At 42.8% G+C, this 27457-nt stretch overlaps 1 protein-coding gene across 1 annotated transcript; it reads left to right on the top strand.

The window, feature by feature from the left end:
• The first annotated feature begins 1869 nt into the window (after positions 1-1869).
• Positions 1870-21171, top strand: HERPUD2 (HERPUD family member 2). Its single transcript, XM_057431550.1, has 9 exons — positions 1870-1877; positions 1919-2036; positions 7128-7205; positions 10297-10410; positions 12696-12853; positions 17639-17761; positions 18087-18410; positions 19805-19919; positions 20253-21171. Exons 1-9 carry the CDS (start codon positions 1870-1872, stop codon positions 20412-20414), a joined length of 1200 nt encoding a protein of 399 aa, XP_057287533.1. The 3' UTR covers positions 20415-21171.
• The last annotated feature ends 6286 nt before the right edge of the window (positions 21172-27457 follow it).

Below are 27457 nucleotides of genomic sequence, written 5' to 3'. Positions count from 1 at the left end.
CCGTTGGATAGTCTAATGGCTGAATAAGAAGCCTCAATTCTCAAATCATGTGCCTATTTTAGACACTTCAAGAGTCAGAAGATCTTTCATAGCATTTTAATGAATTCCTTTATTTGTAAAAAATTAATATGGTTTTGGCATTCTTAAAAGTGATTTGCCATAATTTTTCGTCTGCACTAAAGGGGTGTCACACACAATACAAGCATGCAAAAAGATTCCTGTGGATTTGTGAAGGTATGTCAAGCTGGATAAGTATTAAGAATAATGACATAATTTCTTGCATGTTAAAATACCAAATGGCCTGTTGGTGCAATACATTGTGATACTTCAAAATGGATATTCATAAAACGTTTCCTGGAACCTAAATTCATGTCAAACTGCTTTTACCAGGTTTTTAGTCCTAAAATGCAATTACTGACGGTGTGATTCTGACCCCCAGGGGATTGTGCATGGTCCAGGGATGTGCTCACAGAGGTGGCACAACATGCAGCTTCAAAAATGACACCACATGAGACATCTTCCTGTTCCCAGGTACGACTTGGGAAATTTCTTGGTCATCCCAAGTCTGGAGTCCTGCTTAGTAGCTAATGGGCATGTTATAGAAATACTGCATGTATGTGGACCACCAAGACTGTCAAACACCACCACTGCAACCACCCTAAAGAAAAGTTAAAAACTTCTGCATTAATCCTTGACAAGTGCTCATCTAACTGACCCCTTTTGTTGCACTACCCTGGGCACAAGTATTCACCTAGTGCTTGGAAATTGTATTCCACTCTTGGAAACCCCTGGTAGCGACAGCATGGACAGAATTTCAAGTGCAAATAAGCATTCTTGTATAACCAGGGAGGGCACCGGGAAACCGGTAGGAGTATGTCAAATATTACATTTGAAGGTGTTGTCAAGTGCCAATTTTCCGTATTTACTATTTGATAAGCCTCCTCAAGGACAATGGGCACTGTAGCAGCAGAGAGCTCGCATGCTCCACCTCAAGCATGAGGTTTGTGAATGAGTGGTTATGGGCAAAAATGAGCATAAGTCGATGAACACAAAAATTAAGACTATTTTCTCTGTGAATTCTCACGTTAGCTGTTGTCTGCATCCAGGTTTTATTTGAGAGGAAGAATTAGGTCCTGGGTGCTAATGATATTCCTTCAGGCTCTTTTTATCTTTCTGTTCAAAAGCTGGAGCTCCTTACAGTCCTCTCTTTATTAGCAAACTCTTCTGTGCCTCTTTGCTCATAGCATGGAGCCTAATGAAGGGTCTGATTCTTTGGCATTAAAGGGACACTATCAACTTGACAAACCAAACCTGCCTTCTGTGCTTACAAACAGCATTTGAAGACTGAAGGAAATGGAAAGCAAGTGCTCTCTCCTGATACAAGAGACGCTTTAAAGTAGTTTTATAAGCAGCTTATTGCTTTCATCGAGTTAATGAGGCCAAATTTTACTGCAGAGATCTTTAGAAGTATTCTGAACCTAACATTCCCCTTGTTCCGTGTTATTTTGTCCATCAACCTTGAAAGTTACCTTTTAAAGGATTTTCTTCTCAGCAACTGAAAATCATGTAAGATGACTGGAAGTTTACAATGCTAACCTGAGACTTCAGAAACTTGTTTTATGGGTTTAGACAAGTTTCTGTGCTGCATAAGGCAAATCCCTCCCTTTGCCTCCATTCTGTTTATAAAACAATATTTCTTGGTTGAACACAGGGGCTTGGAGCAAGCTGCTCCAGTGGAACGGGTCCCTGCCCGTGGCAGGGGTTGGAGCTGGAGGAGCTTTAAGGTCCCTTCAACCAAACCAGTCTGGGATTCTACGATTTCCTGACCTGATTAGAATATTGAGGATAAATTCACTGAGCTGTTCGCACATGATGGTGTATTTAACCTCCTCAGTGTTGAAACTGCTGTGTGAACCAGCACGTTCATCATCAAGGCCCCCAACCAGAAATACACCGATCAGACCATCAACTGCTTTCTGGACTGGACTGTGGGCAAGCTAAAGTCTCACCTCTCCAAAGTGTACCCCAGTAAGCCGGTGAGTTGGTGGCCAGCCCTTTTTCTTCGTCGTGTCGGTAAGACTGGCGTTGTGGTAACTTGTGGGCAGTTGGTCAAGACTTTCCTTAGGTACCCTGCAAGATAAACAGTCCTAGTGCCGGAGAGCTGCTTGCGTACGGGTGATGCCTGGCACTCGGCTCTCGGGGAAGCTGGCAGTGCGAAGTAGTTGCTCTTTCCTGTGGTTTAAGAAGGTCACAGTGTAGCATCCCCAAAGATGGCATCGCTAAAGACACTTCATCTTTTTTGGGAACTGGAATTGCGGTATCTCAGTTAACTTCGGATTAGTCTCTAAATGGAAAAGTTCTATTTAAAGTGATTACAGTGTAATCAACGCAGCTAAAGTGATCAGGATCTAGTGAATTCACTGAGGTGTGGAGCAGGTAGGTGTTTGTTCATAGTATTTGAAATACGGAGTTGAGCCTCCAGAATTACTTCCCCTTTTTTCCCCCCTTTAAAGAGCAGTGGGGTTTTTTGAACACTTTGCTTTCAGATATTCTATGACTGACGGTCGTGATTGTACTTTGAACCTTAATATCAAGACCTGGTGTGGGGTTTTCTTTTGTTATGTTTCCTGAGGAAAATAATGTTTATTTGTCAACTCTTTTAAGTTTCTAAACTTGTCAGTTGACAAGAGGCTGGGAAAAGCCATGCAGGTAATAATCGAAAGATGATACTGTACCTGTTAGTCATACAGAGCAGTATACTTGAAAATTTGTTCCAGAAAACTATATAAAGGGAATGACTGCTTCTACACTGCAGCAACAGCAGCATGTGAGGCCTAGACCTTGCTGTGGAAAGCATCAGTCAAAGGTTGTGTTTATATTGTAAATGATTAGTATGCACCTAATTTAATAGAATAATTATTGGCATTGTTGATTGAAGGTAAAATAGTAGCTTTGTGTCTTGAGGCAGGTTTCTGCCTTTTGGAGAAAGAAGGCAAGCAGTCAACAACTTAGGCTGTGTCTTGGGTACCTTGAGCTCTGTTAAGCAGTATTTGAGAGTTTGTGGATTTAGTTATTGCTGTGAGTAATGCTCTGCTGAGAGAGCCTATCTGCAGTGACAGAAACAAATCCACGACTTCAGCTGATTGCTGCTGCTTCCGTCACTGGAGTCTCCTCCTGTGATGTGTTTAGGCACTAGTTTTCTGACTCACCCGATGATCTTGTTAAATTGGGCTTCTTGTGAAGAATCCTTAATGAACACGAGGTTTTTATGTCGCTGTGTAGGTCTGAACCAGTACTAGAATATTGAATTTCAATTTCCTGGAACATCTTTCTTCTGTTGAAAATTAATTCCTCAACATGCCTCTCATTACATCACTAGTTCAGAATCCCCCAAAATTGTTCTGGGTTAAAGAATGAAGAGTTTCTTCATGAAAATTATCTCAATGGTTCCAGTTTAATCTGGATTTACTGTATTTGCATTTAAACTAGTAAATAAATGTAGTATTTTTATTTTATAGAACCTTTGAATTAAAGTAAGAACATGGGGAGGAGAAATGAAACATCCTATTAAACACCTATGTATAGAAAAATCAGAAGGTGGATTTGATGTTGCCTGCTACTGCTTTTTCCAGATTTGTTTAAATCTTTGTGCTCTTAGGAGCAGCTCTGCCCCACCCCCCCTTTATTTTTCTTTAAACTGGATCAATGCCAAAAGCTTGTCCATCAAATTTCTACATTCCTTGATTATGATAGGTCCTGAAAACAACTTCTGTTACAGTGCTATTTTAAGAGTGCATCAGAACACTGATGTTCTCTCAGGTATTGGAGTGTTCTGGGTGTGAAATAGAAATCAGTTGCTATCCCTGCTATATACATAGTCTTTCAAGTTTTTACATGTGACTTTTACCTTATTCTACAAGCATCTGTAAAACAGTCAGTAGACTGATGGTAACTTTAAACGTTGTCATTAAATTTACAATTTATTAAGAATGTATTTTCAGAAAACGTGATGGTTAAAACGTGCAAACAAGAAGTTAGGGCCTGAGGCAGTGGTGTTTGTTGTTTTTCCAGGTTAATTTGTGTAAATCATGTGGCTAAACATATGCAGATTTCATAGGCAGATTTAACTTGATTTAGGTGTTACTAAAGTTACTAAGTTGGTATACTTACTTTGGCAAGTCATTGAAGGAGATAAGTGGGGTTTAAAATAAAATCAAATTAGTTTGTGGGTCTATACTAAGATCCACGTTCCTCAATATCTTTTTTTCCCTGATTGGACCAATTTTTCATAGCTGAAGTACTGCAGTTACAGTGTCCCTAAATGAAATGTTTATTTAAGAAAAATTGGGAAATCAACCTCTGTGTGTCACTCTGGCAGCTCTTGCAGTAAGTGCATTAACCACTCCATTGATTACACCCAGACACATGAACTTAAAATTCTCATTTCCTCTAGTACCTGTCATCTAGCATATGCTTTGCTCACATTTCTAACCAGATGTGGTGGTTTGGATTCTTATTTCCTATGGGAGAGAGGCTGAGTGACCAAAATAACTAATATCTTGTAGCTGAAACAGGATAGCTCAGAGATTATCTGTGTTTCTAAAGGGAGTTGCTGCATTAGCTCACGTTTGATGGTTTTGGTAATATGCTGTGTGTAGCTAATTTGGACTCAGTAAGCATTGCAGCAGGAGTCTTGCTTGAAAAATGGAAGAAAAAACCCAAACCACTAGCTGTTGAATTCTTGGTTTTAAACTCATACCTTTTGAATTATGGTCTGGAAACTGTCTTCCATCTCACGGTAAACTTTAGGTTCTAGATGCATTTTATCTGATGCTTCCTGCTTGCTTGTGAAAATCGGGGCACTCTAATTCTTTATATATGTTCTAAAGTGTTTTTCCATCACAGTTAAGTGTTTGGGCTAACAGTGAGCATGCTGTTCCTTAAAGCAGGAAGTTTGATAGTGAACCTCCTCTGGCAGAGGATCACTTGAATGCCTTTTCTATTTTCTTTGGCATAAATGTATACTGTGTGTTTTCACATTTGTCACTTCTTCTTTCATCTGCATTTAAATCCCTGCCCCTCATCTCAGAATTCCAAGATGGCTTTCACCCTGAGAATTGAAAGTGATTGTAGTAGTGCCCCATTAGGTATTTAAATTATGTAGGGAGGAGTATGTGGTTTAAGGCCTCATGGTCCCCATTAATGTCCCTAGCTTAATATGATTAACAGTACTCAACATAGGTTTAACCTTTTCTTTTGTGGTTTTGTAGGGAGGTGAAAGGCACTACCGAAGCCTATGTAATAGCTTTGAGGGGTTGTTTTACTCCAGCAGTTTCTTTTCTGTGAAGTATTTGTATGAAAAATATGAATTGTACTACTCATTTGAGTAGTAAATGAGATGGAGTTGAGGAGAGGTACATACGTGAGGTACTGAAGAGAAAAATCTGAATTTGACCATCTAGAAAACTATATTATGAGTGCTCCATCGCCATGTTGGATGATGATACAAAGGTTTGGAGTTTGGGGGTGGTTTTTTGTTGTTGTGTTTTGCTGTTTTAACTGCTTCTCCATTCTAATTAATCTCCAGATAATCTATCTCAGGACCCAGAGACAAGGTTTCTGACACTTTTCTTCTGGTTCCACTGCTGATTCTAAAGCAACAAGTTTCTTACTTATAAGAAATCAAAGTTTCCAGTAATGTTGATTCATGCTGCAAATTCTTATTTTTTCTAAGAAGGCCTTTCCCAAACATAAAATGCAAGTAAGCTTGTATTTTGCTAGCAGCCTGTTCCCTCTTGAAAGTAGCAACCAAACTGTTTCATTCATTTGAACGTAGTCTGTCGTGAGGCAGGCATTTTTCCTGCTGTTTTAATCGTGAATAGAAATAGCACAGTGTTGATGTTGAATTTATTGCAGTGTTTTATTCATTGGAGCTGCAGCAAACTAATTCTGTGTAGTGAGCCTTACAAAAATAGTGTATTGTATCACCAATTAAAAATACAGGAAAATGCAGAAGAACATAAAAAATGACTCTTCAATAGAAGTGGTAAACAATTCTGTACTATATATGGCAGGTTATGGACTAATAATTTAAAGACGTGTGTAATAATGGCTAGTATGAATGGGGGGGGGGGGAGTTAAAGCAAAAGCTTCTCAGACTTAATGTGAACTTTCATCTGCTTTTAGAGTAGCTATATTCAGGGGAAAAAAAAAACACAAATTCTCCAACTTTTCTATGTTCTGCCAAGTTATTGGGAATCTGGAAAAGGCTATTGCAAAAAAAAAATCAGTCAAACTTCTCTGAAAGCTTTTTTAATGAGAGATCTTTATCTCAGGTATTTGTGTCTTAGTATTAGCATGAATAAGACTGCAGAGTGGGCAGCTGGGTGCTGGGCAAGTGGGATGTAAGACCAGCTGTTTGCATGTCTTCATTCTTCAGATATTTCATGCTGTTAATGCCCATCTGTTCCACTGATGTTAGCCTAAATATCTTCAATTAGCACTTGCTTATGGTAGTGCTTTCTTTGAAGTAATAACTGCTGTTGTATTAAGATGAAAGCAGTAGTTCAGCTACTCTTGTGAGTGTTTTTTGTTTTGGGCGGGGGTTGTTTTGGTTTTCGGGGGGGGGGGGGGGGGGGGGGGGGGGAGTAGAATGTTGGGCAGGAACTAGTAAGAGAAATTCGTTGTTGAAAGTGATTGAAATGTGTGTCCCTTCTGCATATTTTAATTACCATGCCATCATTCTAACTATTTTGGGGTTGGTTTTGCATTATTTTTTTGCCCCAGCCACTTCTCAGTCTCCTTTTTCAGGAAGTACCTGGGAATGGGAGCAGGGAAAAGAGCAAATCATCTTAAAAGAATTATTGAATCTACCTAATGGTTTTCTTGAGCAGCATTTGCCAGTTAAGGATTGTTAATTGTTCTGGCACTCTTGTTGAGTGCATAATAGTAGAATTCTTTTTCAGGATTAATGTGTGAGTTGGACCTGTGAAGCTTCTGAAATGTTTTTAAGGCTGTCTGGTGGTGGTTGGAATTGTAAAGGGTTTTCTCATCTGCAAATGTTATCTCCAGCTGTATATCTGTACAGCAGGAAAAAGCTAAATCCCTTTCTTTGTCCCATCTCCTAGTCTACAAAGGATCAGAGACTGGTGTATTCTGGCAGACTGCTTCCTGATCATCTGCAGCTGAAAGATGTTCTCAGAAAAGTAAGCTTTATATCAACACCATATGATATTTGATCAAAGCCCCTTTTTGAGAAATAGGAATTTAGATTGGTGGTGTTTAGCTTTATATTGTCATTGTTGTATTGAGAGATATAACCATAAAATGTTTATATGTTCTGGAAAATGTATTTTCAATTAAGTATCCCTTGTGTGGAGGATTGTGATCCTTGTGGATTGAGGCACGTTTCCAGTTGGTGGGAGCAAGCAGGCTATGGAAGTGATAATGTAATGTAGTGACTTCTTTGAACAATTCCCACTTTAATGTAGATGGAATCATTTAACAGATTTGTTGGTTTGGAACATCATTTCTTGTACAGACTTAAATCCAAGAACTGCCATTAAAAATGTCTCATGTGTAAGCAACTTAAGGGTAATATATTATATGCAAAATGAGAATTCTAAATTTCTGAATGATTTTGCTGGGAAAACTGTTTGTTGTCCTGGCTTTGTCAGCTATTAACTGTTCCTGATGGTGTTTGAAAGTTAGTTTGTTCTTGAGGCTTTTCTTTTTATGTATATATCCATATTTATATATCCTTTTTTATATACAATTTTATTCTGCTCATTGATCTTGGAAAAAATAATTTTACTAATCTAACTTTGGATTCTTTAGTTAACACTTAAATCCAAATTCTGAATACACGCGACATCTCATGTAGGCAGTCTTCAAATACGTACACTTCATTCTCAGACTGTTTCAAGTAGTTTGGTTTGATGCTACCAGGTAATAGGGACTCCATTAAGTTAGTAAAGTTCTTAAATATATAGACTAATATCATATTTAGGGCAGATTATCAAAACCTTTTTCTCAATTTAGGTAACAGAAAACATACTGCATTGTGTTGAGTAGGTTTTAAGCTCCTTGTAAACAGATCAGGATGCATCAGTAGCTGTATTTGGAAAGTACTTCAGGTACTATGAAATAGATAGACTTTCTAATAGTCTAACAGTACGCAGGTATTGGGAATAGTACTGGTTTGTAATGTAATGAGGTAAAAATCAGACTGCAAGAATGGGTGGGTTACATCTTAATATTTAATATGAAGGAAAATGTCTTAAAGAGAATAATCCTTTGGTGAAAGTGGGAACTGAACTTCAGTCTTAAGAACAGAGAAACTGATGCAGAGGAATCTTGAGTATTGCTTGAGCAAACTAACACTGTTGTTACTTGCAAATCTTCATTCTGAAATAGATTTGATTAAGTTGTATTTAGCTGCTTACCAGAAAGTGATTGAAAATTAGTATGTATAGGTTTACTAGAAAACCAGAGCTGGGATTTTGCCAGCCAGTATGTGTCCTGTACCACTGAAAAGTTCATGGATATACTGATAATAACTTGCCTCAATGCTTAGTTTTGTTTGTTAAGAACAAAATTAAATCCTTAAATTCACTTGGCCTGCTTACAGCACACTAATTTTAGGAAATGTGATCTCCAGCTTTGCCTTACGTGCTGGAGGAAAAACTTTGACTAAGTAATATCATCTTTCATTACACGTATTTGTCTATATTTGACTATAAAGTCTATATTTGACTTTAAAGGCATATTAGTAGCTGCAGGCCTTTAGTGAATTTAGAAACATACTCATCAGCCTTAAGCATAAAGTTGAACATTTGTATTGGAAGGAATTTCTTGTGCTCAAGCTTTTGGAAAAGAGGTATGATTACTCTTAAGTTCATTCTCATTTTCTGTCATATTCTTCCTACTTGATTAACTCTAAATTCCTAATACTATCTGAGGATTTACTAAGTCTTCCCATTTAGCTTTGTAATGCTTGCTCTTTGGTACGGAGCAGTGTCATTTTGCTGATAGAAAATAACTTGAGGCTGGAAGTTGTGACACTCTTCAAGCATAGTGATGCCTGTCATGTATACATAGGAATATACAGCAATAAACTGTCATACTATATAAAGGTGTACACTGTAAGCTTGCAAGTAATATGTCTAGCTTCCTTTGCCTTTCCAAGTGGCTTAAAATCTTATCTAGAAAGAAGGTAACTGGTTAGGTTGAAGGCTTTTGATGTGGTCAGAGTGCTGATCACCTGTGTTGAGTACTCTCCAGTCATCACTTACTATCACTGACTGGTAAGAAATGGCACTTAATAACAAGGCTGTGCTGGGGCTAGAAGCTGATGAATGCAGAAGAGCTTAAGTCAGTGTGACTATGGAGAGGCTATGCTAGCAGTAATGCACAGTGGTGTAAAAAACAGTTACCCAGTTGAGTAAGCGTGTGTTTTAACGTATTTTTTTATAGTTTAAAAGAAAAACCGAAGCCAGCATTGCTTAATGTTCTCTCACTAAATACTGCAGCTTGACTGCACCACGCTGATTGCAGAGAAGGACATGGGCTTGTTTTTGTTGCTTTTCTTGTTTAAAATTTGGTTACTGAGGAAGCTGGAGAGGTTGCTATGCTATAAGCAGTAACAGTAGCATTTGGTACACTGAAATAGCTTCAGATGGAAGTTAGGGCATCCATGTTGGGTGGGGAAGCATATTCAGAAGTTTCCTGAGTGTGAAGTGTCTTCGGGATGCTTCAGTTGGGTGTCTGCCAGTTAGGCTTGAGCAAAGCTTAGTCTGGAGTGAGGTGGAGGCAGCGTCTGGTACATTTTGTTTTTAATCTTGGTCTGCTTGTGGAATTAATTTACCCTGATGTGTTTATTGCCTAACACTCTTCATTAGATCTCAGTGCAAATGGAATCATTTGTAATTTCAGGGAAAGAGCCCGTAAGGGGGTTGAGATTTTTCCAAAGTTAAGGTTAAAGCTTGTGATATTCTTCCTCATGTGTCTCTGTGTGGTCTTCCGTTGGTTCTGAGGAAGACCGAGGGTAAGTAGATGCTCAGTGTGTTATTGTGGACTGCTGCTAAGAAAACCCTGGTTGTGAAACAGTAAACTTCTCATGCGCTGGACTCAAAACTTCCTTTATGCTCTTTCCTTTGTGTAATGTTTCTTTACTGATTGCAAATGCAACTTTGATAGTGTTGGGTTTGTTTGGGGTGTCTTTTAAGGACATTATTTTTATTGTAAATTGCTCAGATATTGTTGCTTTAGCTCTTCAATGTCTTTGTTCTTTTTTAGCAAGATGAATATCATATGGTTCATCTGGTATGTACTTCCCGGACACCCCCAAGTTCTCCAAAACCCACCACCAGTAGAGAAGGTCATGGGACTTCAGCCTCCAGCAGTAGCTCAGTGAGTTGGGTTATTTTTTCCTACACAGGACATGTATTTCTTCTACACTGTAAAAGGGTATGGTGAAAGTAGACCATGCTCTGTGAAGTTGTACAGTTGGATTATTTAAGGGTGTCACTTTAGTTAAACAAAGGTCACCTTTTTTCAAACTCTAACACAATTATGTTCATTAGATGACAAAGCGCTACTTTTGTAAGCTGTTCTTTGTTTCTAACGCTTCTTTATTGCAAACTACATTTTTCTTTCTCTCCATATCCTCATATCTTTGGCAGAAATTGAGCAGTGTGTTGAGATACAAGAAAAATAAAAGATCCGATTTATTTTGTGAAAATTTGTAGTGCTGAAGAGACATCAGTCAAATTAGTGCCCTTGTTGTGAAATAGGCAGGTGGAGCTTGGCCAGAATTCATTCTGCTTGACAGGGATTGGCTTCAAGGCAGTAATAAGTATCTGTAAGACAGTGAGAAGTGGGAAGTGTTCTTAACATTTTATTAGTTAAGCTATTCACAAAACACTCTGGTTTAGGATGTTTTGAGTCTTCCCCTCTTCACGCTCTCCTCAAATGATGCTTATCTTTGGATGTACTCTGTTTTAACAGAAATGAAGTTAGTATTTCTGTTGATGACTTGTTCATCATTACTGTAATTCTCTTGGCTTTTCCCCGTGATGTGAGGAATAGCAATGGACTAAGGAAAGGGTTAAGTACCATTGTAGGTGCTTTCATCTGCACTGTGTCAGTTACCCAGTTACCAGTGTATGGGAGATACCCTTCTAGTAATAAGCCGTTTGTCTTTGTTCTGTTTATAGGGTACTGTATGGACTGCAGTGAGACAGTCATAAACATGAACAGTTGAAGGAACAGTAGAGAGTGGACAGTGGTTACATTGTCTTTTCAAAGGCTGTATTTATATCTTCAGACAGGACACGGGAGGCCTGCTTTGTCATCATTTTATTGCTGTGTAGTTCAGTTGTAAATGCTGTATTTAAATGACTGTATTAATGACTGCTTAAAGCAGTCTGTATGCACAGTGTTAAGTTCATAGAATCATCATAGAATCATAGAATCGTTAGGGTTGGAAAGGACCTTAAGATCATCCAGTTCCAACCCCCCTGCCATGGGCAGGGACACCTTACGCTAAATCATATCACCCAAGCCCTCATCCAACCTGGTCTTGAACGCTGCCGGGGATGGAGCCTTCACAGCCTCCCTGGGCAACCTCTTCCAGTGCCTCACCACCCTAACAGGAAAGAATTTCCTTCTTATATCCAACCTAAGCTTCCCCTGTTTAAGTTTGAACCCATTACCCCTTGTCCTGTCACTACAGTCCCTAATGAAGAGTCCCTCCCCAGCATCCCTATAGGCCCCCTTCAGACACTGGAAGGCTGCTCTGAGGTCTCCATGCAGCCTTCTCTTCTCCAGGCTGAACAGCCCCAACTTCCTCAGCCTGTCTTCATATGGGAGGTGCTCCAGTCCCCTGCTCATCCTCGTGGCCCTTCTCTGGACTTGTTCCAACAGTTCCATGTCCTTTTTATGCTGAGGACACCAGAACTGCACACAATACTCCAGGTGAAGAAACAACCTAAACCCAAAGCTTGAATGGCCTTTGTTCTTCCATTTGTTTCTTATTTCCCCTGCTGTCTAGTGGTAAATTTTTTATGTTTTCCTTTGCAGGGTAGATGTGATCTAGATGCGTTAAGTAATTGCACCTCCTCACTTCCAGAGTTGTCAAAGTTGAAGATGATTTTCTACTGAGTAAACATTACAGTAATGCTTAGCAACAGGATTTGGGGATTTATTAAAACTAAAACAGTGCATCTCAATAGCCAAATTGCAGTCTTGTTATGGTGACACATAATCTAGAAAAGCCAGCTACTGGCCTGCTTCCAGGATTGAGTATTGATCTAGGAAAGCATTGAAGGTCTGACACACCAGTTTTAGGTGTTTCTGGGAGCTTAAGTAGGTCCTTGCTGCTTCCCTATTTCCACCTCCCAGCAGTTTGGACTGGGCAGCTGTAACAGTGAAGATGCTGAGCAGAAGGAGAAACTGAAGGCAAGGATAGAGGAATGGTATTTTAAGCCACTGCAGGCACTGTTGTCTCTGAATATAAAGTCGTATCTGGAGGTTATAGCTATTTTTGTCAATGACAGCCACTAGAATTTTATTGCTGCTAAATATTCCATAAAACTAGTGATGAAATATTAAAGCAAAGAGGTTTTTAAGACACAGCTGGAAATCTTGTAACTGTGGCAGAAAGATCCCTAACCTCAATTTTATTTATTTTTAAGAATTTAGACCGTTCTGGATCAACTGCTGCCTCACCCACAAACCAAGAAGCGTCATCTACATCTTTGAACACTAATGCAGATGGAGTGAGGCATCGTAATCTTGCACAAGCACAAAGCAATCCCATACTAAGCCACCAGTTCCCTTATGTAATGCAAGGGTAAGTGAGATTGAAGCAATCCTCAGTTCTTTGATACTCTTTCAAGTATTATAAATGTTCAGTCACAATTACGTTTCTTTTACAGTATGCAGAATGATTTGACTAGTTCATATGGAAGCATAAGTCGCGTTAGAAACGTTTTTGTATGAACATTAATACTTTTAGCCAGGAGTCAATCAGAATTGAGTGTTCTTGGTGCTCCCCTTCAGGCTGCTTTCTGCCCTCAGCTTTCTCTTGATAAGTGCAGCTGTAATACTTATCTTGTGGACGTGTAGTTAGTAATGTAACTGATAAAATTACTGCTTCCGGTTGCCTTTTCGAGTACTTTATTGTAATCATCAACACTAAATTATTATCAAAATACAATGGTTCTTACTTTTTGACACAGAAGAGGTGTAACTCTTCACTTCTCCATAGTGGATTCAACTGTAGAAATGAACACGCAGGTGTTTTGAGTACATGTAAGTACTCGTATACATAAAACAGATTTGTAATGTATTTTCATATATACCACTGTAATGTTAACGAGTGTCCATTTCCAGATCAGATCTTTTGTGTAACTTCAAAATCCTGGCTATTTTACTTACAAAGCAGCTTCAGGAACTTTTAATACCAGGCATTCTCCTAGTATTATATAGGTTCTAGAGTTCTTCTTTGGAGAACGTTGAAATAAACCAAACCTGTGAACCTGCTAACAGTGACGGTTCCTTCTGTTCCTTGAAGGAAAACAGATGTCAAGAACTGGTGAAAATCCACGTGCTTTCAGCTCAAGTTACACGCTCTCTTTTTAGAGTTAATCTAGACTTTACTGCTCTCACTCATTTTCGTCCTGAATTCTTTCGTTTTTATTTTTTATCTGAAAGATAAAAAGCTGGGCAGAAATTGGAGTAGTTACATTATTCTGACCGCATGCATCTGTCCAGAAGATACTTGCCTTTAGGACAAAGCTAGGTGACGCTAGGTTGGCTGTCAAGATTTCCGCTTGGTGTAATGTAAATCAATCCAGTTACTTCCAGAAGCACTTCATTGTGTAACCTGTAAGAAGTTTTAATGTTTTTCTAATTGGCTTCTCAGGTAAACATACTTTGAGAGTTGAGTGTTTTGTCAGTATGCAGTGAACTCGGTGGGCTATGGACTTTCAGTGAGGGATCAGAACCGTCATTGAGTCTTTTAGCTGAAATAATTCGGTTAAAAGAGTGGGAAGCATCAGTTTGGAAGACACAGCTGTGTTTGAGAGTAACTTTGCATTTTTCTATACTTTTATGTCTGCATTAGCAAGTATGTGGATTGAGAGGAGTGGATCTGTAGACTGAAAGAGGTGCTGAGAACCAGCTGTCAACACGGCACATACGTCAGTGTTTTCTGTCTTACTTGGACTATTTCTAGTTTGGTCACCTGGAGTAGGCGCCTGTTTGTGGCTAAGGTGCATTAGCAGTGTACCTAAACTGCATCTTTCAGTTTAGTGTAATCCAAAAGGAATCCACTTGGTGATCCAAGAACGTTCTGTGGTGCAAACACAACTATAGTAAGAGGAAATGATTTGCTTCGGAAGTGTATTCCTGGGCAATGAAATGTAGCCTTGGTGTGATTTATACAGAGGCTGAGACTTGTTAGAAATAATGAATATTTGTAGCCAGAATTTTCATTGATTTGTGGATTTTTCTGACTGTTTTATGACCAAACCCTTTTATTCTAGCCATGTGATGAGCTACAGGCTCTACTGTAGGGAAAGGTCTCTAGACGTTTAAAAATGTGTGTGAGGGTCAGTTTTCTTGAGCATTTTGCAACATTTTCATTAGTCAGGTAATTTGTGCAAATAAGTAACGTATTAAATGATGTTGTTAATGGTTATTTCTGTTCCTGGCACAAAGCTTCATTGTGCTTGTTGAATATTCCTTGGGAAAATAGCTAATTCATGTTATTAAAATAGGAAGAAGAAGGCAATTTGAAACTTCTTGCTTTTGAGCTTTTGTAAGTGCTGTTTTCTAAAAGTCTAGATTTGAGGGCACTGGGCAAAAGTAGTTTATTTATCTGCCAAGTTAGTCTTTTGCTGTGGAGAGCAAGCGCAGCATTCTCTGCTCCCATGGGCTTAGTAGCTGTGCTGCACAGGTACAAACAGAACAGATAGGCTCGGTCCTGAGATGGCTTGCATTTCAGAGTGGAGAGTACTCGGAAGCAGTGAACAACACAAGAACCATCAAGACAGTGAAATTTTTTGTCACATGTTAGCAGTCCATTTGGTTTTTATACTGCTGCGTACGTCGTAATATGTGAAAGTGAACAGCAAAATGACACGCTGCCAGCATGTAGGATGTTCTAGCACAGAAATGCCTTGCTTCATTATCAGCCTTTGCTTGCTGTATTTTTTTCAAGTAGCAAATAACATAGTGGGGAATATTGAGATCGCACTTAAGTTGATATCCCAGGCTCGCATCAGATGTCTTTGTGGGTCAAGGTCATGAAACAACTGCAGATGACAGAGATGGAGCTTCTAAGTCTGAATAGAAAGTCTTGTTTTTCCACTAATGGTGAGCAGTATCTTCATGATGACGCTAGCGAACTAGTCTGACCTTACCCTTAAATCAAATCCCAGTTAGCTCATTTTAGGTGTCTTCTAAAGACCAGAAGAAGTAATTGTGAGCTTTCTAGCTATTTAAGGAGTAGCACACCTCTTTCTTTTAAGAATATTCTGAAGCTGCCTCTACCACTGGAGCCTTGATTGTTTTCTGACCTAACTGTTCTTCTGCTCTCTGCTCTGCTCTGTTTGGAATGTTTGTGTCTATTCCATTTGCTTCCCTGCTCCGGTCCCTGTCTTTCGAAATACACTGCTTCCTGCCTCTTTCTCCTCCTTTGTAAAGAGATGAAAACATGTGCTAGCTACTTTACTTTTTTTCCTACCAGCAAGCCAGGTTGCTTTGCTGAGAGGGGCCTCTTCCTTTAGAGAGGTTGTTCTCACTGAAGTACATCACACTGTTTAGAGTTGTTCCCGTATTTCATAAGTAAACTTAATACCCTGGCAGCTGTAATAGCTGTATAATTGACAACATTTGCCTCATTCTGAATTTCTATGAGCAAACAAAATACTGCTGTGCTAGTTGGCATTCCAAGCCTGAAGCCAGTTCCTGGATATTGATGTTTACTTTTTCCTCACTGATAGAGTCAGACTTTGAAAAGTTTAGTCTTGCTTCTCAAAAAGTCCCATCTCCTGCAAAAACTATTGGGGAAAAAAAAAGAAAAGAGAAGAATTGTAATGGGAAAGGCAAGAACATGACATAACTGAAATCTTTTGTGGTTTGTCTTTCCTGACTGGTTTCTTAATCTACTGGTCAGCTTTAAGACATCAAGAAAGTGACTTTTGCAAAAGTTTGGAAGAAAGTAGAGGTTCAAGTCCTGTAAAAGACGTATCTGTGAGGGAGAGCTGTTAGCCCAAAGGCCTGTCATCGTCTGTTGAGCAGTATTAAACAACAGCCACTCTGAAATCCGTAACTGCTGAGAAAGAGTTGGTGAACACCTGCAGACCTCAGGCAAGTCGGGTAGCACTGCTGCTTGGTGACTGAGCTGGAGGAGTAAGTGTGCTGGAACACCTGAGTGGTCCTGCCTGTTTGCATCCCCACATTGAGGGATTGAAGTTGAGACCTTGCTCAGTGATTTGTTACAACATGGCATTTAATGACACGCATGTAGAACAGCTGAATCAACTGTACATTTTGAAGGTCAAATGTTTTATGAGGGATAGGGTTCTGTGGATTTTGGAGGAGCCTCATTTATCAGCGTTGGCCAGTTCAGGGTATAGAAAAACGCATTCTTATGTGCCATAAAGATAAAAGCATGATTGATGTTTTTCAGTGCCAGCTTGATAGCTTCGTTGTTCCATCACGTTAACCATGCATAAATAAGTAGCATCAGCAAGGCTGCAAGTTCACCCTTTCAGGTTTTGGAAGAAACCTAGAGTATTGCCTGTGACTGTCTCAGTTTGAATGCAGTATCAGGAGAGTAGCTTTTGCTTTTGGTGTTTTGTTTTTTTGTTGTTTTTTTTTTTCCCAGACCGTTGTCAAAACAGGTTATGACTAAACACAAACATACCAAACAGTTCTAGGGAGACTTGTCCGGAATCAGAGTGAAATACTTACTCATGTGTAACATGGAAAAGATTTTAATGTCTACCTCCCATCTTTCTTTCTGGGCATGTCTTGTATATCTGAGTGCCTGGTAGACTAACGAAATCTCTTGGTGATATCTTTGCAGGGAGTGCTTTACTTAGGGAAAGGTGTAGTCTGCAGTGCTATTACAGCAGTCTCAGCTTTTGCTGCCTGCAGTGTGAATAAGGTTTTCTTCATGCTTTATACTCTCATGCTGTCCTGAAAGATGTCCTGGTTTGCTACAGTTCCCTACATCCAAATCTTTGGGGAAAGAGTTGGAAATCTTGCCAAAACATGCTATATGCTCTAGGAGGTAAGAGAGGCTATGAAGTTTAAAAGCAGACGTAAACAAGCCTAAAACTTAAGTATAGGAGCTTTGCATTTCTTGCATGTGAAAGAGTTAAAAGCCCGTAGAGAGGAGAATCACTTAAAATATTGAAAAGGGGGGAGAAGGGGAAGTAAATAATTTATGGTGTTAGTTGTAATCTTCAGAAGCTGTGTCTGAAAGATTAGTTTTTCTTTGCTCATGCTGATTTCTTGGTGTCTTTGTTCACAGTGATATGCTGCTTGAATTGTGTTTTAGTATCGGTGCATTTTATAATGTTCCAAGTTAGAAATTAATGTTTTTCTTTAAATCCTTTCCTAGCAATATAGGTAACCAATTTCCAGGCCAAAGTGTTCCTGCTGGATTTTCTGTATATCCTGCATTCAGTCCCTTACAGATGATCTGGTGGCAACAAATGTATGCACGTCAGTACTACATGCAATAGTAAGTCAGCCTTATCTTAGGTAGCACCGAGTCACACTAGTGAAATAAAGGTATTAAAAACCGCAGTGTTCTTTGCAGAATCAAAATGTCTGTTTATTTGGTTTGGGTGTGCTACTTTACACTAAGTTTTGTCCAGCAAATCATGAAATCCAGTTTTGGACTGGAATTAATGTGTTGACAAGTAAAGATTTAAGGGAAAGCACAGTTTGTTTTTACATATATTACATCTGAAATGTTTTTATTGGTGTAGAAAAGAAGACAAAAATAGGCTTAACAGTTTTGATGCATGTTTTTTGACAGACCAGTTTTATGTTTCAATTCATAGCCAAGCTGCTGTTTCAGCCCAAGTGACTTCCAGCACTGAGCCAGTGAGATCTGCAGTTGCCCAGGCTGTAAATTCAGAACGTGCTCCTGCAAATGAGCCTGCAGCAGTGCCAAATATAGCCGTCCAGGACAACAGGCCTGTAAACCCAAATGTTCAGATGAATGCACAGGGTGGCCCAGTAGTGAATGAGGAGGATTTCAACCGGGACTGGCTGGACTGGATGTACACGTTCTCCAGAGCAGCAATTCTTCTGAGCATTGTATACTTCTATTCTTCCTTCAGTCGATTTGTCACGGTAATGGGAGCCATGCTGCTGGTTTATTTGTGAGTACAACAGTTGAGTCTAGCTGCAGATCTGAACGTGGAGTATGGTGTGCTAGTGTGTAAGTCATTTAAACTGAAAAGAAAATACTATTCAGATGCAGAAGTTTAGGCAGTGCTCCTTCACAGTATGGTGGGTGTGTGTATTCAAACAAGTAGAGAAGCTCATCTGAAAAAAGAAGTAATTCTCAAAACTTTTACAGTAAGTTGGATACCATTTATATCTGAAACACAGTGTTCTTAAATGTTGGTGATATTAAGGGATCAGTGCTGTAGAAATACAGAATTTGGGGAGGGAAGCTTAGAAAGTGGGGGTGAGAGGCAAGAAGTTCATATAGGTCAAGCATATGCTTGCATAGACTTAAAACTTGTATTTGTGCTTGGATATGAAGGAAGCTTGCAGAGCAAAGCTCATTTATGTTTAAAACATAACATGGGTTATGTGTAGTAAATTGTGTTTGGAAGAGTTAAGGTAGTGCTGCTGTAACAGTGGGTACTAGACCTCATAGAATTGCAGGGACATTTCTTTACAATGCATAATAAAGACCTAAGGACACTCTTTGTTTTACTAAGAAATAGCAGTACTGTTGTCATTTCCCTTTATGTAGGGAAATACCTTGGTGATGTAAATAGAAGTGGAAAACAGCAGTAATATTTGATATTTCAGACCGATCTCATTCACTAAGAGTTTCTTTATATTGTAGTCTGTTAGTCCTCATAAGGACTGTTCTGTATCTCATGCATATAGAATAGTTGAGATCAGAATATGGACACTTGAAAATGTAGGGAGAGGCTTATTTAATTTACAGTGGTAATGTGGTTCAAGCCTTAGATGAAGCTTACATTTTTTTTTTCCGCAGAAACACAACTTTAAAGATCAATTTTCAAAGGTAGCCTTAATTTTCATAGTAACATTAAGTGCTTATAAATGGGGAGGAGACCCAGTAAGAATATTCTACATATTTAATCACTTATTCATAGTGAATTATTCATCTTCCAGAACAGAGATGCATCTTCTGTGAACAGCACTTCTGAAACGTAAAAGCTAGCTCTTGGCAAGACCCTTCTTAATCCGGATATCAAAGAATAACCATTCAGTGTCTGAAATAAGAGTTGCAAAAAAACCCATAGAATCACAGACTGGTTTGGGTTGGAAGGGACCTGTTAAAGTTCCAGCTTTAGTTCCAACACCCTGCAGTGGGCAGGCGCAACTTCCACTATAGCAGGTTGTTCAAAGGCCTGTCCGACCTGCCCTTGAGCACTTGAACACATGTAGCCTCATTCATTTGAAAGTACTTGAAGAATGTACTGCAGTAGTTATCTGTAGCAAAAAAAAAAACCCACCTTTTTGTTCCTTTCAAAAGAGACCTTTTCAGCTGTTCTGTTTTCTTACATAGACACCAAGCTGGATGGTTCCCCTTTAGGCAAGAGGGAGGCCAGCACCAGGCAGCCAATAACATGGATGTGAATCATGATGGGCAACATGCAAATAATCCTGATCTTGAAGAGATGGTAAGAGCAGACATGTCTTCTGAGACTCCTATGTATTATATTGTAAAGTATGCTGTAATGCTTGGACAGAAGGTCAACTTATATGAAATGTAGTCAGTTTAACCGGAGAGGTTTCAGCTTGGTCCTCAGTGTTGTGTCTGCAGCTTAAATTCTGTATTTTTCTAGTTTGGCAATTACTGGTGATTTCTACTTCAATCACAAACTTTTCATGCTAGTTATTCTTCAGGAGGTTGTTCTGACAGAAGCTACTTAATGTGTGAAGATACTGTTGATGACCTTATGTCAGAGCTGCGAAAAGAAGCAAATGAATTGCTTCCATTTCCGTTTTTAAAGGAGCGACTTATGGATGATGGGATTGATGAAGACAGTGGAGAAGATGCAGGTGAAGATGCCAATACAGAGCAGCAGCCCGGATTCATGGCTTCTGCTTGGTCCTTTATCACAACCTTCTTCACTTCACTCATCCCTGAAGGGCCTCCACAAGTTGGCAATTAAAGAGGAAAAGGAACTTTGTCAGGCAGCCTCAGTAGCCACACATAGAAGTGGAGCAGATTCTAGAGAGCATTCTAAATACAGCGCAATTCCTGAACATTTACAATGTTACTTTTCTGATCCCAGTGTACAAAAATGTGTATGTGTTGTTTCCTTTCAGCTTTCTGATGCATCGATTATTTTAAGCACAAGTAGACTACTAAATGCTTTCTTTTAAGATTCTTCTTTTTCTGAAGAATAAAATGTAAAGATACTGGTCTTCCATGTTTTATTTAAATTTCAAATGTGTATTATACTGAGGCAAAAAGCTTGTACTTAATCTGCACCATTAGGTCTTTAAAGAGCTGTTAAAAACATGAATGTCGATGGAACTTCCAAGTGCTCTCTATTCACCAGAATCATGTATCTTGTGACCTTGGGTTCATTTTATGCAGGGTGTGAATTCTCACCTGGGATTTTGAGTTGATATAATTCCTGGCAGAATGCTGTAAACACAGGGATTACTTGTTAATGATGTGTTGTCTTCATGTTGCAAAATACTAAGCCTCTTCTCTTACATTTAGAAAACTAAAAGCTTTCTCCTGAGGTTCTTCCGAAGTTCATTAAAGTTGGAGATGTCTGACAGCTCTTCAAAGACAATTGATAGTGATGGGATAAACCTTAAATGTTTGATACATACAGTACTTTTTAAGAAAAATATAGCTGCACAGGGGAAAAGAACATGTACATTAGGGTTTTTTAATAAAAACTGTCATGGTAATTCTTTTGGGCGTTTCTATACATATTTGAATGCAAACGACTAAGTAGTGCATCATTAAGGATGAGCATATGATTGGTTTGAGAGGGGAATAAAGATATGGTGGCAATCCAATTTATGCCATTTTTAGCCATTTGTAACCCTTTCATGTCCAATTCTAACTGTTTTAAGCCATTTTTGGTCCATTTCAAAACCATTTTTCTTCATTTCTAACCAAATTTCTGCCACTTGAAGCACTTTTTGCCCAGCTATTTTTTCTGTTTCTAAGCCATTTTCCCCCATTTCTAACCTATTTTAAGCCGGTTTTGTCCATTTCTAAACAATTTATGGCCTTTCTATCCCATTTTTGCCCATTTTTTACCAGTTTAAGCCATTCTTGGTTTATCCCGGCCCCTCTCCCGGTCTGTTTCACCACCGATTGGAGAATCGCCTTTTCCATTGACTGGAGCGCCCGTCAATCACTCTTAGACCAGTCTCTTTTCCGTTCTGTTATGCCACCGCCCCCCACAGCCGCCATTGGCTTAAGCACTCGTCAATCACCCTCATCCCCGCCCCTTTAGCACTCGTCAATCACCCTCATCCCCGCGCCATTGGCTGGGGCGCCCGTCAATCACTCGTAGCCCGGCCCTCCCGCAGCTCTGATTGGTTCGTCGCCACAAGCGCAGCCTCTTTTCTCCACCCCGTGCCGTACCGAACACTGGTCACGTGATCGCAGCACCGAGCGTCTGCCGGCGCCGTTCCTCCGCTTCCCCACGCGCAGTGCCGCGGTTTGCACACACGGTAGCACCGGAACGCGGCCCCCAGCCGCTTTCCTCCCATCACCGCTCGCTTCGGTGCTCAATTTTCGACAGGGAAGGGGAGCAGCGGGCGGTGCCCGGGGCCGCAGCGCGGCCCCCCCCCCCATCAGTACCGGGATTTCGACACTAGATGGCAGCAGCGAGCAGCGCCCGGAGCCGCTGCCTCCCCCCCACGCTCTACACCTGCAGTACCGCGGTTTGGACACACGGTGGCAGCACACGCTCACCGTTTCGCTGCCGCAGAGGCAGCGGGCTCCGAAACCGCTGCTCCCCGCCCGGTTTCCCTCCTCCGGGGAGCGGTTTCGTGGTCCTGCGAACCCAGCAGCGTTTCTCCCGCAGGCATCACCTGCGCACACGGAGCTCCTGCCCTCGCTTGGCCGCCTAGAACTCCGTCCGCGCACGGCCTCTCCGGTGCCCGCTCCCCAGCACCCGGGGCTGGGGATGCGCTCCTGGAGAGAGCGCACTGGGGACTGCCCTATTGAAGAGCCCTTTTCTCCCAGGGATGCCTTCCGCACCACAGACATGAGCCCAAAAGCAACGCCCGGCTCATCCCACCTCTTTTATCCCAGGTGCCGCTTTGCCCCGCCCCTGCCCCAGGGCATTGAGGGAGGGGCTGTGGGTGCTGCCTGGGGTATAAAGGCGCAGTGCGGCAGGGAGGACCTCATTCAGGTCGTGGGCTTCAGCGGGGTGAGTTCTCTGCGGTTTCCTTTGTGTTTTGTGGCGTCTGGGGTCTTGTGGTGCTTTGTGCTGCTGTGTTTTGGCCTTTGCTGCAATGGGATCAGGTGTGTGAAGAGCTTCAGGAGGTGTCAAGGTTTCTCTGTGTGTGCATTAACGAGCATCTCTACAAGGCTTTTTTTTTGGAGGCGTTATATTTGTAGGAGGGGTTTAGGTTCCCTAAGGTCGGTTATTGGTCCGGTTTGCCATTTTTGTTATTGGGCTCTGAACGTTTCCTCTCCTGGAAGCAGAGTTTTGAGGTTGCTTTTTACCACTTGTGTGCTGCGTTGGGCTGTCAGCTGGAGTCGTTACTGTTAGGAGACCCAAAGCAGAGCAGTGGCAAGGAGGGGGAAGCAGGAATCATCCTGGCTGCTCGGCTATGGGAGCAGGGGCTGGACGCTGACGCGCTGGGCACCAAATGGTCCTTCTCAGCCTCGGGTTTGAGGCAGCTGCACAGGCATCGGCCGTTCTGTGTCGCAGCCAAAAGAGCGTGCTGGCTACCCCAGTGCTGCACGGGCAGTAAGCAAAGGGTTTGGAGGAAAATAGGGGGAAACAGAAAAGTCTAAAGCCATTTTTCAGCGTTTTGATGGGCTGACATTGTCAATTCCTGTTTGTTTTTCTTCAGCCTCGTCGCCGCTCTTGTCTGCGTGCGATCGTCCAGAGCCAGACCAGGGGAAATCCAGGGAGGACTGCTGGGATGCCTTCCGTCTTCTCCCTGCAAGCCAGGAACTCGATCGTCCGACGGTAAGCGATCTTTGTGTGCTTTTGCGCGTCGTACGCAACCTGTGAAATGGCTTTATTTCCGAGTTACCGTCCTGCATTACCCAGAAGCAACTGAGAAATTCGGGGTTAGCTCTGTATGTAGGTACAGATGAGGAATGTGAAGCGTGTCTCTCTGTGGAAAATATCTATGTTTAGATCAGAGCGAGATCTGTCTGGAGAAGATGTTGTGCCTTATGCTCCTGCTGAAGTCAGTTTGGAAGAGATGCCAAGCAAGGATGGCTCTGTCTAAGTAACAAGCAGTATTTGTTTGGGCCCTTCTTGTTGTCTGGAAAGGCTTCTGAAGAAGCACACCGGCGTACTGGGAATCTGATGGGAGGTGTAAAGGGCTTTGCTTATGTTTACCGGGGCTTGAATGCTCGTGATGGAAGGAAAAGGAGGAAGAAATAGTCGTGTGGCTGCGTGAGCTGAAGCGAGCGAGATCGGTGCTTAGTACCTTTGAGTTCTTCCAGTCTGTTCTGAAGGCAGCGTGGTTGCTCCCCTTGGTTAAAAGGCGCTGGCCTGGGAAAAGCGTTTCTAAGTATTAGCTGGCAAGGCGGTGATTTGAAGCGTGGCCCCCATCTCCCTTCCCTTCCCTAGCAGTTAGATTAACCGTTTGCTGCGGCCCAGCTTTGTCCTGGGTGATGTCCAGAGCGACGTCCAGGTTGTGACGGCAGATTGTCGCGTCGCTCTGGGTTTGATGCTGTACTTGTCTGGGGCTTCCTCTGCCCTAGTTCTAGCCGTTTGCGTCGCGCTGTTTCCACAGCACTCGCAGCGTAGTGAAACGTGGAGGATTATGCTCTTTCCTAAACTGTTAAATGACTGACTTAGCGTTGGATTTTGGTGAGCGTGTCAGGATCGGAGACGCATCGTGAGGGAGGATTGGAATGTAATAGGAAGGTCTGTACCTCTGTGCTGTAGTCAAACTGCGGGATGAAAACGGGTGCGGTTTAGAACAGAGAAATGAAGGGATGCCCTGGGGAAGGAAATGAGCGCTTTCTTGTTCTCCCCGCACCCTTCAAACGGAGAAAAGAACTTAAAACCCCTTCAGATTCCTCCCAGAGCTTGAAATTTGACAGCAGTGTCCGAAGGCCATAGTCAGCCTTGCTAAGATGCAAAGGAATAACCCAGTGACAGGTGACGGAAATGGGTGGGTGCTGCGGTGTGGAGAGGGAGAATCAGCTGGGCTGGAGGTGTCTGTAACCCTGACGTGCGTCGGTGCAATGCGTGACTGTATCCCGTGGGCTGTGGGAGCCCCCAAGAGCGTTTCCCTTGAAATGGGAGCAATTTGATCTTTATGAGGAAAGAGCAAACTGTAAATGAGCCTTCCTGGCAGAGCGAGGGGGCCGCCGTCCCGGGGGGAGACGCGTGGCGACTGAGGTCGTTGAAGCAAAGGGTGTAAGTTGAGTTTTCTCAGCGGGTGGGAGCCCCTCTTGTGGTGGAAAGCGTTAATATGGGAAGGCAAAAAGGGGGTGGCAGAACTTGGGGGTGAGGAGCTGACCCGGGGCGGAGGAGCAGGGTCGTTTCGTAGCCGTTGCAGCTGTCTGCTTTGTTGGAAGGCAATGACCCCCTTTAGGTGAGCAGAGACTTCAGCGGGGCGTGGTTTAGAAGGGTATGAAAGACGATCGAGTGCCACCGCAGTAGCTAGCGTCCGGGATGCTGCCCGCCTTCAATCTGAGCTGGTCTTTACTCACTCAGTTCGCTCTGGGGCTTTGCATTTGCAGCACAGTGGTGTTCTGCATGAGGATCCTCCTTGTTTTGGCAAGAGTCTCTTATTAGGGGTGTTTAAAATCTCAGCACTCGATTTCCTCTCCCTAGTCTTTCAGCGTGGGAAGCGTAGAAGAGATTTCAAAGGCTCCCACTGGCTGACGATTTAGGGGGCTCCGGACCCCCGAGTGCCCTGGGCAGAGGGGAGGTACGCAGGTGGGGTTTTAGGTGGCAGGGCGAGGGCGGATTGCCACGTAGTGCCTTAGCAGGGTTACATCCTCCCCTGGGTCTAACGCCGCATTTTGGCTTTAATTGCGGGCTCCTTCCACCTCACGGGACGTTTGCTTTTGCAGTCACTGCGAGTTATTTCCTCCTGTTAATGGCAGTTTCCATTGCTGTGCCATTTTTGTAGATGTGCGAGGCTGCGTGACCGCTCGAAGCAGACCGGTGTGCTGGAATAGCCCGGAGGACGGGCTCTCTCTCGTGCTCTAGCACAGGAAGAGCCGTGGGAAGCCTGAAGAAATTTGGGATTAGAGCTCGGAGGAAAGGTTCCTTCCCGGCAGCTCTTCCGCAGCAGAAAAAAGGCCACTTTTGTCAAGAGACCCCGAGGCGTGACCCATCCGTGCAGTCCTAAGGAAAAGGGGGGAAGGCGCACGGGAGCAAAAGCTTCAGAATTATCCCCCCCGCCCTCCCTCTGCCCGTTAACCAGCAACGTGGAAACCTATGGAATGTGAGCATCTGGGGTGCAAAGTAATAAAAAGGTGAATAAAGTGAAATGATTTTCTGGCTGGCAGCTGGTTTCTTGGCATCGGTTTCATTTGCGGGTGTCGGAACTGGGATGGGGGGGAATAACGTATAATTACGGATATTATACTGGTACTGGTATAACGGACTGGTATAATGACAGTAAGGCAGGCAAAGGTGGAGCAGTTAGATGGAATTGATTGCAGCAGCGTAGGCTGGATGTGGAAGCAACACCGTGATCAAGAGAGTGCCTGAGAGAGTGGGGTGACTGCCTGAGGTGCCAGGTCCGTGCAACCCCAAATGGACCCCTTTGCGTTAAGCGAGCCCCAAATTACTCCTCACTCGCCGTACCCCGTGTGCGAACCCGTCGCAATCCCCTCGAAGCGGAGCAGCTCTGGTTGGGGTGGTGGCAGGGCACAGAGCAACCCCCAGTTAGAGCAATCTCCTAGCACAGCAATGAGCACCGGGCACGGAGGGCTCTTAGCCGATGCCACGGCTGAACTTGGTGCTTCCCTTGACGTTGGCGCTTGAGGAGCTGGTTCGTTGGTCACGGCAGGGCGCTGCCCGGTGAGGCTTTACACAGGTGGAGTTTTAGGTGGATAAGCAAGGGTGGATTGCCACGTGGATGGCGCTGTTCCGGAGGGCACCCTGTGTAGGATGCGCCCAGATACTTGTTCCTGTCCTTACGCGTTAGGTTTAGGTACCGGGTTTGGACCTTCACACTCAGGGAGCTGGTTGATGGGGCATCTGCCCCGCAAGGTCATACGGAGATGGAGTTTTAGGTGGGTCAACGAGGGTGGATTGCCGTGTGGGTGGCAGTGTTGCGGAGGGCACCGCGTGTAGCTGATGGGCAGCCCCAGCTTTCTGAACCTGAAGCCTTAGGCTTAGCCGTGAGGGCTTGGACGTTTGCATTTAGGGAGCTGGTTGGTGGGTCGGCGGAGAGGGCTGTCCAGGGAGGCTTTACACGGAGGTCGTTTCAGGTGCGTCAGTAAGTGAGGACACCCGTATCGGTGGGAATGTTCCAGAGGGTAATTTGTCGGAAACACGCAGCTCCCGTTTCTGTCCTAACGCATTAGGCTTAGGAGGAGAGTCGGGACATTGACAGAATCATAGAATAGTTTGGGTTGGAAGGGACCTTAAGACCATCCGCTTCCAACCCTCCTGCCATAGGCAGGGACACCTCCCACTAAACCGTGCCACCCGAGGCTACGTCCAGCCCGGCCTTGAACGCCGCCAGGGATGGAGCACTCGCAGCCTCCCTGGGCCACCCATTCCAGTGCCTCTGCACCCTCACAGGAAAGAATTTCCTCCCTATACCCAATCTAAACTTCCCCTGTTTCAGTTTTAACGCGTTACCCCTTGTCCTGTGGTTACAGTCCCTAAACGAAGAGTCCCTCCCCAGCATCCCTACAGGGCCCCTTCACACACTGCAAGGCTGTTCTGAGGTGTCCCCGCAGCCTTCTCTTCTCCAGGCTGAGCGGCCCAACTTTCTCAGCCCGTCTCCATGCGGGAGGTGCTCCAGTCCCCTGAGCATCCTCTTGGCCTCCTCTGGACTTGTTCCAAATCTG

Source organism: Pezoporus wallicus, unplaced genomic scaffold, assembly GCF_028554395.1.
Source record: "Pezoporus wallicus isolate ANWC-B61680 ecotype Strahan unplaced genomic scaffold, APGP_CSIRO_Pwel_v1 scaffold_11491, whole genome shotgun sequence".
NCBI classification, from domain to species: domain Eukaryota; kingdom Metazoa; phylum Chordata; class Aves; order Psittaciformes; family Psittacidae; genus Pezoporus; species Pezoporus wallicus.
The sequence above is the reverse complement of the archived record's forward strand: the minus strand, read 5'-3'. Positions and strand labels throughout refer to the sequence as shown.